At 42.1% G+C, this 12,857-nt stretch overlaps 1 protein-coding gene across 5 annotated transcripts in view; it reads right to left on the minus strand.

Moving 5' to 3' along the window:
- Window positions 1–1,774: 1,774 nt before the first annotated feature.
- strc1 (stereocilin 1) overlaps window positions 1,775–12,857 on the minus strand; it is a 65,026-nt gene continuing 53,943 nt past the window's right edge. For 2 of the 5 annotated variants that reach the window (XM_048562872.2, XM_048562871.2), the window contains exons 25-28: window positions 11,511–11,659; window positions 9,977–10,074; window positions 8,807–8,957; window positions 1,775–2,077 (exon numbers count right to left, since the gene is read on the minus strand). In XM_048562872.2, the coding sequence (XP_048418829.1) occupies window positions 1,983–2,077; window positions 8,807–8,957; window positions 9,977–10,074; window positions 11,511–11,659 (493 nt within the window). In that variant the 3' untranslated portion in view covers window positions 1,775–1,982. Of the gene's footprint in view, window positions 2,789–8,092; window positions 8,242–8,748; window positions 8,958–9,976; window positions 10,075–11,510; window positions 11,660–12,857 lie in introns of all 5 variants that reach the window. The other 3 variants (XM_048562874.2, XM_048562875.2, XM_048562873.2) reach the window with 3 other exon arrangements.

A 12,857-nucleotide genomic window follows, 5' to 3' on the forward strand; every position in this document is an offset into this window, starting at 1 on the left:
CCAAGATTATCTAGGCAATTTTGCCTGAACATGGCACTGACATTTAGGAAAAAAACTTGAATCTCAATAAGTGTGTTTGCACCTAACCCTTCCAGGCCACATGCCATCTCGATGTAAACGTAAGTCAGCCATTATTTCACTGCCGCTCTGTTCAAAGCCAAGAACACCATCCCTTAACATCCTTGTGGGAGTACCTTTAACATACAGGCTGCTTTCAAGTTGGTGGCTCAACATCACCTTCGCAAGGGTAACAAGGGATGGACAGTATCACAGCTGTGTCTATTTCAACATTAATCTTGAGGTCCAGATCAGATAGAAACATGCTCTCTTCCTACATCTGTATTTTTACTCTTAGAATCCCTACAGTGTAGAAACAGGCCCTTAAGTCCGACAAGTCCACACCAACCCTCACAGCATCCCACCGAAACCCATCCCCCTATAATTTAACTAATCTACACATCCCTGAACACTATGGCCAATCCACCTAACCTGCACATCTTTGGACTGTGGGAAGAAACTGGAGCACCCGGAGGAAACCCATGCAGACACGGGGAGAATGTGCACACTCCACACAGTCACCAGAGGGTAGAATCACACCAGGTCCCAGGCGCTATGAGGTGGCAATGCTAACCACTGAGCCACCATGCCAGCCCCAATGATTTCATCCTCGGTGCTTCCTTTTCCTTATTTATATTTTGCACCAACACCTAGCTTTACACTTCCTCCAGCCTTCCATCCTTCCCAATCCCTTCACTCATCTAATTCTCTCTACTACACATTCTGCTTCCGGTCCCCCACTCAACGAACAATGCACACTCTTTAGCCATCTAAAACTCCCTTATCCCTCTCACAAAGAATATCTTCTCACTTTCAAAAATCTTCAAAATCTATGGTCACCTACCCATCATCTATATTTTCCAGATTTAAGACATCTTATAGAAAAAAAATCTTTTATTTGTACTGCACCTTATTCAGAACATCTTAAGACAATGAGTATTCCTGACACGAGACAGTGTTGAAATGTCAACAAAGCCTGTGAATATGATAACAGCAAAGTTCTTCAGACGGCAGTGAGATGAATGACTTAGGTTACTGCACTTTGCTAGTGATGCAGATTGAAGTATATTGGCAAGAGCAAAAAGGGAAACCCCTGTTCAATATTTAATAGTTTAACTGGTAAACAGAGCAACAATTTAGCATCTCAGCTAAATAGACCTCAACCTAAAATATGTGCTTCAAACTAATATGGCAACGGAAAGATCACACAGTTCGACAAAGCAATTCCAGATGGATGTTTGAGGCTTTACAGAGTACTCAGAAAGCAGCAAGGCTTACATTACCTCAGTTGACTTCCTTCAATAGCCAATTACCTCATGAAGAATTCCCTTTGAATGAAACACCAGTAAAACATTAGCACTTGTGTAATCAAATCCCAGCACAAAGATTAGCACCTTCAAAAGGGGGAGAGATGGACTAAGAGCCATATCCAAAACGAGAACTTACATTTATATAGGCCCTTTAAAACAAAATATTTCAAGGTGCTTCACAGGAGTGATTTTCAGACAAATTTTACACACAAGATATTTGGACATTGTGGTCAAAGAAGTAGGTTCTATGGAGCATCATAAATTAAGTTGGAGAGCTGGCACATTTTAGGGAGGTAACTCCAAATGCCAGGTCTGAGGCAGTTATAGGCAGGGTCATTAATGGTAGAAAAATGAATTTAAGAACTCAGTTGGAGAAATAGAAGCACTCAATTGATTCTGATGGCAAATTTAATTCAAAGCAGAAAACAATTCTTTATTAAAATGCACACAACTCAAGGATGGTCAAGAGCAGCAAACAATAATGGAAAGGTTTGCATGACAAACAATACGTTTCATCAATATGGAATGTTTGCAGTCAGTCCAACACACAACGAAAAACTCACTTATGAAATATTAGCCAAACACATTACAGGGTAAGAAAGGACAAAATGCATTTTACAGAGAAGCTTCTCCACTTGAATGTAAAACATTACAAACACACAGTAATATTCCAATAAAACTCCCAGAAATAACTTCTCCAGATGATCTTCCTATAAACAAAGAAGATTTCATTAATAACCAGCACATCTGATCCATGCCACAGCTTTAAATAATTATTTTAGTATCAATTTTGAAATGGATGTCTCCCTGAAGAAAGAACTAGGGCAGGATATATAGGAGCTTAAAAGGGTGGATTTTAAGGGATGGTTTGAAAGGAAGGGAGAGGGCAAAGTTAAGTGGGAGCAGGTTGAGGAAAGAAATTTGATGCATTTGAGGCCTAAACTATACAAAACTGTAAACTTAGCAAAGCCACATGAATAGTTGGGAATTGAAACAAAACATACTGGTGCATTAGGTAAAGGAGAGATTCTGGCTACGGCAAGTGCTTGGGGAACAGCTGAAATCCAGGTGTGGCTTGATTCCAACAGTGAGCATTCATCTGAAGAAATGCCAGTGAGGATTTTCATTTTTTTGACATGTAGTTACTTAACATTACAGGTTGGGAGGGATGTAATTTTGACACATGCTGAGAACATGGTATGAGAAATTGTCACCAATTATCCAACATCACTTAAAATGGGAGAAGATAGTGGCAATGTCACTGGACTAGTAATCCAGAAGCAAATCCCACATTTTCAGCAACTGGGCATACAATTTAGTACGAACAGTTGGAGTTGTCCATTCGAGCCCCCATTCCTGTTCTTATATGATTTTGGCTTCAAGTCCACTTTTCCTTGACTCCATTCTCAGTCAACCTTCCCCTACGTAAAAAAAAAATTTGGTTACTCTGTACCCACTAGTATCTGAAGAAAGAGGGCTCCACAGATTACACAATCTTCTCAGAGAGAAAAATTCTAATCTCTATCTGATTTGGGAGACCTCTTATTTTTAAACTGTGTCACTCAGTTTCTAGTCATTTCCAGAAGCAAAATTAAATTCAATTAGTAAAGGTGGAATTGGAAGGTAATCTCTATAATGGTGACAATGATATAATCATCAGTTGTCAGAAAATCTCTGGTTCACTGCACAGAAGGAAATTGTTGTCTTCTCTGATCTACAAGCAATACTGTTAACAGTCTTCCAGTCCTTTTTGCAGGAGACACCGGCGGGAGCCAGGTGGACATGAGGTCAGAGCAGAGAGGCAGTTGGGAAGGTGAGGGAGTGCTATTTAAGTAGGTGTGTTCTCGGCCCCAGGTCCTACACGTAGGGTCTCCCTCCCACCCTCCTCCTCTAACCTAATTAAGAGTCCACCGACTCACAGCAAAAAACAAGGGTTGAGGGAAGTGCCTGGTGAGTAAAGTGCAAGTCTTTGGCTGAGGAGTTTTTGGTGAAGAGGCTCAGTGAGGAGATTACGCCACTGTTGTAGAGGTGAAGACATGACTGCCAAGCTGATTCAGTGTGCTGTGTGCATGATATGGGAGGTCATGATATGGTTATGGTGAAGTACAAGAGACCCCAGGGGAAGTACCTATCATAAACAGATTGACTCTCTTGGAAACCGTCGAGAGAGACGACACTGCCAGTCCGAGAGGGGGACAGGTCTGCGAGTCAAAAACTGGCGTAGAGGCAGAGCCGATGAGTCAGACATCACGCAGAGCTGTGGTAATAGGGGACTCCATTGTGAGAGGGACTGAAAGGGGTTTGTGCGGCAACAGGCGGAATTTGATGATGGTGTGTTGCCTTCCTGATGCCAGGATCCAGGATATCACTGATAGAGTGCTGGGAATCCTCGAGGGTGAAGGTGTAAAGCCAGAGGTGGTGGTGCATGTCGGCACTAATGACGTCGGGAAGAAAAGGAGGGGGATTCTATTGCGGGACTTCAGAGAACTCGGAAGAAGGCTGAAAAGCAGGACTTCCAGGTTGGTTATCTCCGGTTTGCTTCCAGTTCCTTGGAATGGAGAGGGCAGGAACAAGGAAGTAATGGACTTGAACGTGCGGCTGAGGAACTGGTGCCAGAAGCAAGGATTTAAATTCTTGGATCACTGGGGTATGTTTTGGGCTAAGAATAAATTGTACAAGAGGGACAATGCATCTTAATAGGTCGGGGGGGGACCAGCATTCTGGCAGGCAGGTTTGCCACTGCAACACAGGCGTGTTTAAACTAAGTAGTGGGGGTGAGGGGCCAAACTGGAAATTTAAGAATAAAGTTACAGGGAAAGTGAGAATAAGAGAAGTTATGAAAGACAACAGAATCAATGGAGCAGAAAAACTCAAGAAGGGATTGTACAGTATGGCCAAGTGAAATAGGGATTGATAGGATGGGCGAGGGGAGTAACAAATTAAAAATATTATATATGAATGGACGAAGCATAAGAAATAAGGTGGATGAGCTTGAGGCTCAGTTGGAAATTGGCAAGTACGATGTTGTGGGGATAACTGAGACGTGGCTTCAAGTGGATAGGGCCAGGGAAATGAATATTCAAGGCTATACATGCTATCGAAAGGACAGACTGATGGGCAGAGGGGGTGGGGTGGCCCTGTTGGTGAGGAATGATATTCAGTCCCTTGCGAGGGGGGACTTAGAATCAGATGTAGAGTCAGTATGGAGAGAACTGAAAAATTCTAGGGGTAGAAAGTCCCTACTGGGAGTTATCTACAGGCCCCCAAACAGTAGTCAGGATGTAGGGTGCAAGTTGAATCATGAGTTGAAATTGGCCTGTTGCAAAGGGATCACTACAGTTGTTATGGGAGATTTCAACATGCGGGTAGACTGGGAGAATCAGGATGGTACTGGACCCCAAGAAAGGGAGTTTGTGGAGTGCCTCCGAGATGGATTCTTAGAACAGCTTGTAGTGGAGCCTACCAGGGAGGAGGCAATTCTGGATCTGGTGTTGTGCAACGAACCGGATTTGATCAGGGACCTCAAAGTAAAGGAGCCATTAGGAGGTAGTGACCATAATATGATAAGTTTTAATCTGCAGTTTGAGAGGGAGAAGGGAGAATCGGAAGTGTCAGTATTGGAGTTGAATAAAGGAAACTATGGAGCTATGAGGGAGGAGCTGGCCAAAGTTCAATGGTACAATACCCTCGCAGGGATGGCAATGGAACAACAATGGGAGGTATTTCTGGATATAATGCAGAAGGTGCAGGATCAGTTCATTCCAAAGAGGAAAAAAGATCCTAAGGGGAGGCAGGGGCGGCCGTGGTTGACGAGGCAAGTTAAGGACGGTATAAACATAGAACATTACAGCACTCTACAGGCCCTTCGGCCCTCGATGTTGTGCCGACCTGTCATACCGATCTGAAGCCCATTAAAGATAAAAGAGAAGTATAAATAGCAAAGATGAGTGGGAAGCCGGAGGACTGGGAAGCTTTTAAAGAGCAACAGAAGATAACTAAAAAGGCAATACGCAGAGAAAAAATGAGGTATGAAGGAAAACTGGCCAAAAATATAAAGGAGGACAGTAAAAGCTTTTTTAGGTATGTGAAAAGGAAAAAAAAAATGGTTAAGACTAAAATTGGGCCCTTGAAGTCAGAAACGGGTGAATTTATTATGGGGAACAAGGAAATGGCAGAAGAGTTGAATAGGTACTTTAGATCTGTCTTTACTAGGGAAGACACAAGCAATCTCCCAGATGTAATAGTGGCTGCAGTACCTAGGATAATGGACGAACTGAAGGGAATTTATATTAGGCAGGAAATGGTGTTGGATAGACCGTTAGGTCTGAAGGTTGGTAAGTCCCCGGGACCTGACGGTCTGCATCCCAGGGTACTTAAGGAGGTGGATCTAGAAATTGTGGACGCATTGGTAATCATTTTCCAATGTTCTATAGATTCAGGATCAGTTCCTGCGGATTGCAGGATGGCTAATGTTATCCCACTTTTCAAGAAAAAAGGGAGAGAGAAAACAGGAGATTATAGACCGGTTAGCCTGACTTTAGTGGTGGGAAAGATGCTGGAGGCAATTATAAAAGATGAAATGACGACTCATTTGGACAGCAGTTACAGGATAGGTCCGAGTCAACATGGATTTACGACGGGGAAATCGTGCTTGACTAATCTTCTGGAATTTTTTGAGGATGTACCTATGAAGTTGGACAAGGGTGCACCAGTTGATGTAGTGTACCTGGACTTTCAGAAAGCCTTTGATAAAGTCCTGCATAGGAGATTGGTGAGCAAAATTAGGGCACATGGTATTGGGGGCAAAATACTGACTTGGATTGAAAATTGGCTGGCTGACAGGAAGCAAAGAGTAGTGATAAACAGGTCCCCTTCGGAATGGCAGGCAGTGACCAGTGGGGTACCACAAGGTTCGGTGCTGGGACCGCAGCTGTTTACAATATACATTAATGATATAGATGAAGGCATTAGAAGTAATATGAGCAAATTTGCTGATGACACAAAGCTGGGTGGCAGTGTGAAATGTAAGGAGGATGTTATGAGAATACAGGGTGACTTGGACAGGCTAGGTGAGTGGACGGATGCATGGCAGATGCAGTTTAATGTGGATAAATGTGTGGTTATCTACTTTGGTGGCAAGAACAGGAAGGCAGATTATTATCTAAATGGAGTCAAGTTAGGCAAAGGGGAAGTACAATGAGATCTAGTTGTTCTTGTACATCAGTCAATGAAAGCAAGCATGGGAGGTTCTTCACCCAGAAAGCTGTGAGCGCATGGAATACTTTGCCAGTGGTAGTCGTGGAAGCAGAGTCATTAGTGACATTTAAGCGACTGCTGGACATGCACATGGACAGCAGTGAATTGAGGGGAATGTGGGTTCGGTTATTTTATTTTTGGATTAGGATTATTCCACGGCACAACATCGTGGGCCGAAGGGCCTGTATTGTGCTGTACTTTTCTATGTTCTATGCAGGTACAGCAGGCAGTGAAGAAAACTAATGGCATGCTGGCCTTCATAACAGGAGGAATTGAGTATAGGAGCAAAGAGGTCCTTCTGCAGCTGTACAGGGCCCTGGTGAGACCGCACCTGGAGTATTGTATGCAGTTTTGGTCTCCAAATTTGAGAAAGGACATTCTTGCTATTGAGGGAGTGCAGCGTAGGTTCTCAAGGTCAATTTCCGGAATCGCGGGACTATCATATGTTGAAAGATTGGAGCGACTGGGCTTGTATACACTTGAGTTTAGAAGGATGAGAGGGGTTCTGATTGAGGCGTATAAGATTATTAAGGAGTTGGACACTCTGGAAGCAGGAGGCAGGTTTCAGCTGATGGGTGAGTCAAGAACCAGAGAACACAGTTTAAAAATAAGGCGTAGGCCATTTAGAACAGCGTTGAGGAAAAACCTCTTCACCCAGAGAGTGGTGGATATATGGAATGCTCTGCCCCAGAAGGCAGTGGAGGCCAACTCTCTGGATACTTTCAAGAAAGAGATGGATAGAGCTCTTAAAGATAGTGGAATCAAGGGTTATGGGGATAAGGCAGGAACAGGATACTGATTGTGGATGATCAGCCATGATCATAATCAATGGTGGTGCTGGCTCAAAGGGCCGAATAGCCTACTCCAGCACCTATTGTCTATTCCCAAACCATCCTCATTCTTTTCAATATCTATCTGAAACCCAACTGAGTTATGGTCATTATCTCAAAAATGCTCCTGCACTGACAAACCTCAGAAGTCTGTTAATTTCCAGAAATCAAAGTGGTGAAGGATAGAATTGAATGTCATCTTTACAAACTGTTTTAGACATTTATTTATGAAGTTACATGCCACATACACACATCTCCTCACCGTAAACCAAAATCTTTGTCCCTTTCTATGTTTTACTTTCTAACCAACCTATTCAGAGTTGCAATCACAACTCTGGAGCAGGTGTCCAGAGTGAGGGACACTACCACTGCACCGCAAAGGCCCTTAACAATTACAGGCATTTGCCAATCAACCAAATCAAATAACAGAGATGTTATTACCCACCTCTGGAATAGGTGGGTTCCTCGTGATGATCAACAATGGGTTCATGATCATCATTAGACTCTTACTTCCAGATTTATACTGAATTCCAATTTCAACATCTGTCATGGTAGGATTCAAACCAAGTCCCTGGAACATTACTTGGGTCTCTGGATCAATAGTCTAGTGGCAATACCACTAAGCTATCTCATTCTTACCCTCTGGACGAGGTGGGACTTGAACAGCTAATTCCCACCACCTGGATGCAATTAAGTAAAATTACTTTTCATTAACAAGGTCATGAGTCTGAGAGGCTTAAGGAGGTAATCCAGATCTTAGGTTCCAAGCAGCCGAGGCACAGCCACATCTGGTGGAACAATTAAAATCAAAGAACATCAAAAGGCCACAATTAGAGGAGCGTAGAGATTTCAGATGATTTTGCATTGGAACAGTTTGCAAAGATAAGGAAGTCAACGGTCATGAAGTGTTTTGAAAACAAGGGTCAGGATTTTAATATTGAGGCACTGCCAAACAACTAGCATTATTAGTGACTTGGAGTGCCGAGGAGTACAAACAAGTGCATCAGAGCCCCCTGTCAGATTAATCACCTCATAATATTCTGAAATGTTTTTAATTTTGATTTTATTGTAACACTTATTGGTTGTCCAGCTTTTGCCAATAGTTCACCATCATAACCTGGCAATCCCCTCAATCAAATAATGGTGGTTAAAGCAAGTAGCACAGATGTCTTTAAGGGAGTTTAGTTAAGTACAGGATGGAGAAAGGAACAAAAGCATATGCTGCTAGGTGAAATAAAGAAAGAGTAAGTCTATGTAGAACATAATCCCAACATAGATACGTTCAGTCTCCTGACCTGTTTCTTTGTTGAATGTTTTATATAACAGGCTGGCAATGGGCCAGTGGAGCTCTACCTCTTATGTCAATTGCTGTTTTGTGCCACGATGTAAGCACCATATCCAGAGCTTTCTTCTGAAAGTCGCCAAGTTCTTGCATCTGAGAAGGAGTCACAGCGACTGCCTGCTGATAATTAAACATGCGAATCTGTGCAGGACTGAATACTACCTGCCAAAGAAAAGATAAAAGGAATTAGGAAACACCAAAAAAAATCTCAGGATACTTAGTGACAAATTGGACTGGAAGCAACTTTAATGACCTGTCATAAAATTGACCCTGGAGTTAAAGATAGAGTCGTAACTAGATGATCCAGGTTTGAGTGGAGACCAATGTCAAATTATTTGGTCTAATCAATGCAGTGATGTGGGTGCTATCATTGACCTGAATGCTACTGGGTTACGCAAGAGAAAATTTTCTCGCAGCTTCTGTTTCCTGAACATTTTCCCTCCTGAAAACTCACGTACCAGTCTGTAATATTCAGGCCATTGGAGATCCTGCTAACTCACCATCAAGATTCATAGATGACAAATCACGAAAGACCACACAGTGGTAGGCATCTGTAGAATGTACTGTGCTCTGGTATGATTTCACCTTGAGCATTGTGCTCAATTCAAGTCAACAAAACAAATGGAAACATTCTAATTGTTGGTACATGTGCAAAGATTCACAGTGCCAATCCTGAGTTTAAAAGGCCATGAGAAAAGAAAGGAGCACTTGGGCTCTTTAGTCTGGAAAAAGATGCATTTGATCATGTTAAAGAATGACAAACAACAGTTTTATGAAACAGAAGAATAAAAGGAATATTACTTATAATGAAATTGAGACAGCAGGACAAGGAGTCATGGATTGAAATTATAAAAAGCACGTTTAGACCTAATGTTAGGGAAGAATTATCAATGGCTACAAAAGATTTCAAATGTGAGGTGGAGGGAAAATTCCTAGAATACTTTAGGGAATAATTAGATTCTGCAGTAGAAAATTTAGAGTCTTCTCAATATACAGTATAAAATGGGCCAAAGAGCCTTAATCATCTGTAATTATTCTGTGGCCATGTGAAAATTTTTTCCATCAAACAGTCAACTTTCAAAAAAGAAATAAGTTCAAGCAAATAAAATTCTATATTTTAATTATTTAAAATTTTAATTTAATTACATTATGTGGATTGAAGGATAATGTTCCACACTTACTGAAAATTTCTTTGGCGGGACAGTAGCAATAGCAACAGGAGTGAGTCCTTCAATTTGTTCTTTAACCAGAGCTGACAATATAATATCTGGTAGTCCAGCTATTAAAGTGAGGAAGAGGAAGTGACAGTAAAATACTAATTGTAATACAGTACGTACGTTCAGTCAAGCAGTAACTGTTATATACCCTATTACAGGTCTTCCTTTTCAATTTTCCATGAACCCCATTTCCACCCACTCTTTCCCTAGCTCTGTACCTGCTTATAAACTATTTAATCTCCAACTTCTTCCAGTGTTGATAAAAGATCAACTGAAACTTTAACTCAACTTCTCCTCCATAGATGCTGCCTGACCCACGTTACCAACATTTTCTGTTTTTAATCTCAGATTTCTAGCATCTACAATGTTTTGCTTTTGCTCATATATAATGGAAGGGTATAAAAGCTGAAAGAACTATGGAGAAATCAGAAACAAAAACAGAAATTGCTGGAAAAGCTCAGCTGGTCTGGCAGCATTTGTGGACAGAAGTCAGAGTTAACGTTTTACAACTAGTGACTGATCCTCAGAACTCAAGTTCCTCAGTTCCGAGGAAGTCACTCGACCCAAAATGTTAACTCTGATTTCTCTCCACAGATGCTGCACCTTCTAAGCTTTTCCAGCAATTTCTGTTTTTGTTTGTTGTTGCTGTGGAAGTCTATCAGGTGGTTCAATACATTGTGAATTGGCATACAGGGGCAGCAGCATCAAGCCCCAAAAGAGATAAATCTTTATTTAAAATTTCATTCTGTTTAAACATAGGAGATTTCTTATTAATCCTGTTCAGCTACGTGCTGTTTCACTCTTTTTGGACCCCAGCACCCATGTATTCAAGGACTTCCACTATTTTATACATGTTCCTATTACAGTTCAACAATACCTGAAAACATCATGCTCCATCATTTTTTAAGCTATCCCTAAGATCCTTCTTGTTTTTCAACAACAATCATTCAAATTATCCCAAATTTCTGTCACCTCCACAAGGCAACACACTTTCACATAATGGGGAGTGAGAAACTGGAACTCTTTCCTGTCAAAGGTTGTGAATGCTGGGGGTCAACTAAAACATCAAGATTTAGGTTTGACAGATTCCTGCTCAGGTTAGTGCACTAGGGGATATGGGACAAAGGTGGGTAAATGAATTGAGATACATATCAGCAGGATCTAACTGAACTGACGGAACAGGCTCTAGCACTAGTGAGTATTCTGTTCTGTGAAAAGAATTAAAGGACTTGGACTTAAACAGGGTCTTCTACGAAATTGGCAAAACAAAACATTTTACAGCAAATGAAATATCTTTCTGAAGAGCAGTCATTGTTGTAATATAGGAACCATGGCAGCCAAATTGTACATTGCAAAGTTCTGCAAATAGCAGTACGATACATCACCACATAACCTGTTCTTCCAGACATGGTGGTGTATGTGGAAATCTTTCTTAACAAGCAATAATGTTTAAATTTATAAGGAAGTTAAAATAACTGTTTAAATAGTGATTACTTGCCTGCAATAGAACCAATTTCAGTGAATTCTTCGGATCTCCACCGGCTGACCTCTCCAAATGTCTGAGAGTGACTGACAAGTTTGGCCAGGGCTGCCAGCTGCTGCTCATCACAGGACAGGCTGAGTCTTCCAATTCCCAGAACTGCCATACTGAGACAAACCAACAGAACAGCAATTCACCACTGTGTCCAATTTAGAAATAAAGGTTCTTTTTCAATTAAGCAGAAAAAAGAAATACAATTTTAAACCATTTGATTCAACAAAAAGGACAAACAAATTTGAAACTAACACAATAATTATTATCTTTAATATTTAACATATGTTACATAGAAATGCGTAAAATGTATGTGGCAGAAATAGTCTATGCTAGTGGTCGTACTCCTAAGTTCCCCTTCCACTCTTTGTCTGGAGTTAGGTCTCAGATCAGCCAAGACGTCAGCAAACAGGTTCCAAGAACTTTATGGTCTATCCCTATGTCACAATCACATAATAAAGCCTCATGGAGTATAAATGCATGGGTACTTCATTTTAAAAACAAAAGTAGCTGAGAAGTCAGAGATAATGGGGACTGCAGATGCTGAAGAATCCAAGATAACAAAGTGTGAAGCTGGATGAACACAGCAGGCCGAGCAGCATCTCAGGAGCACAAAAGCTGACGTTTCGGGCCGAGACCCTTCATCAGAGAGGGGGATGGGGTGAGGGTTCTGGAATAAATAGGGCAAGAGGGGGAGGCGGACTGAAGATGGAGAGAAAAGAAGATAGGTGGAGAGGAGAGTATAGCTGGGGAGGTAGGGAGGACGGACAGGTCAAAGAGGCGGTATGAGGTTAGTAGGTAGGAAATGGAGGTGCAGCTTGAGGTGGGAGGAGGGGACAGGTGAGAGGAAGAACATGTTAGGGAGGCGGGGACAAGCTGGGCTGGTTTTGGGATGCAGTGGGGGAAGGGGAGATTTTGAAGCTGGTGAAGTCCACATTGATACCATTGGGTTGCAGGGTTCCCAAGTGGAATATGAGTTGCTGTTCCTGCAACATTCGGGTGGCATCATTGTGGCACTGCAGGAGGCCCATGATGGACATGTCATCTAAAGAATGGGAGGGGGAGTGGAAATGGTTCGCAACTAGGAGGTGCAGTTGTTTATAGCGAACCGAGCAGAGGTGTTCTGAAAAGCGATCCCCAAGCCTCCACTTGGTTTCCCCAATGTAGAGGGAGCCACACCAGGTACAGTGGAGACAGTATACCACATTGGCAGATGTGCAGTGAACATCTGCTTAATATGAAAAGTCATCTTGGGGCCTGGGATGGGGGTGTGGGAGGAGGTGTGGGGGCAAGTGTAGCACTTCCTGCGATTGC

Source organism: Stegostoma tigrinum, chromosome 33, assembly GCF_030684315.1.
Source record: "Stegostoma tigrinum isolate sSteTig4 chromosome 33, sSteTig4.hap1, whole genome shotgun sequence".
NCBI classification, from domain to species: domain Eukaryota; kingdom Metazoa; phylum Chordata; class Chondrichthyes; order Orectolobiformes; family Stegostomatidae; genus Stegostoma; species Stegostoma tigrinum.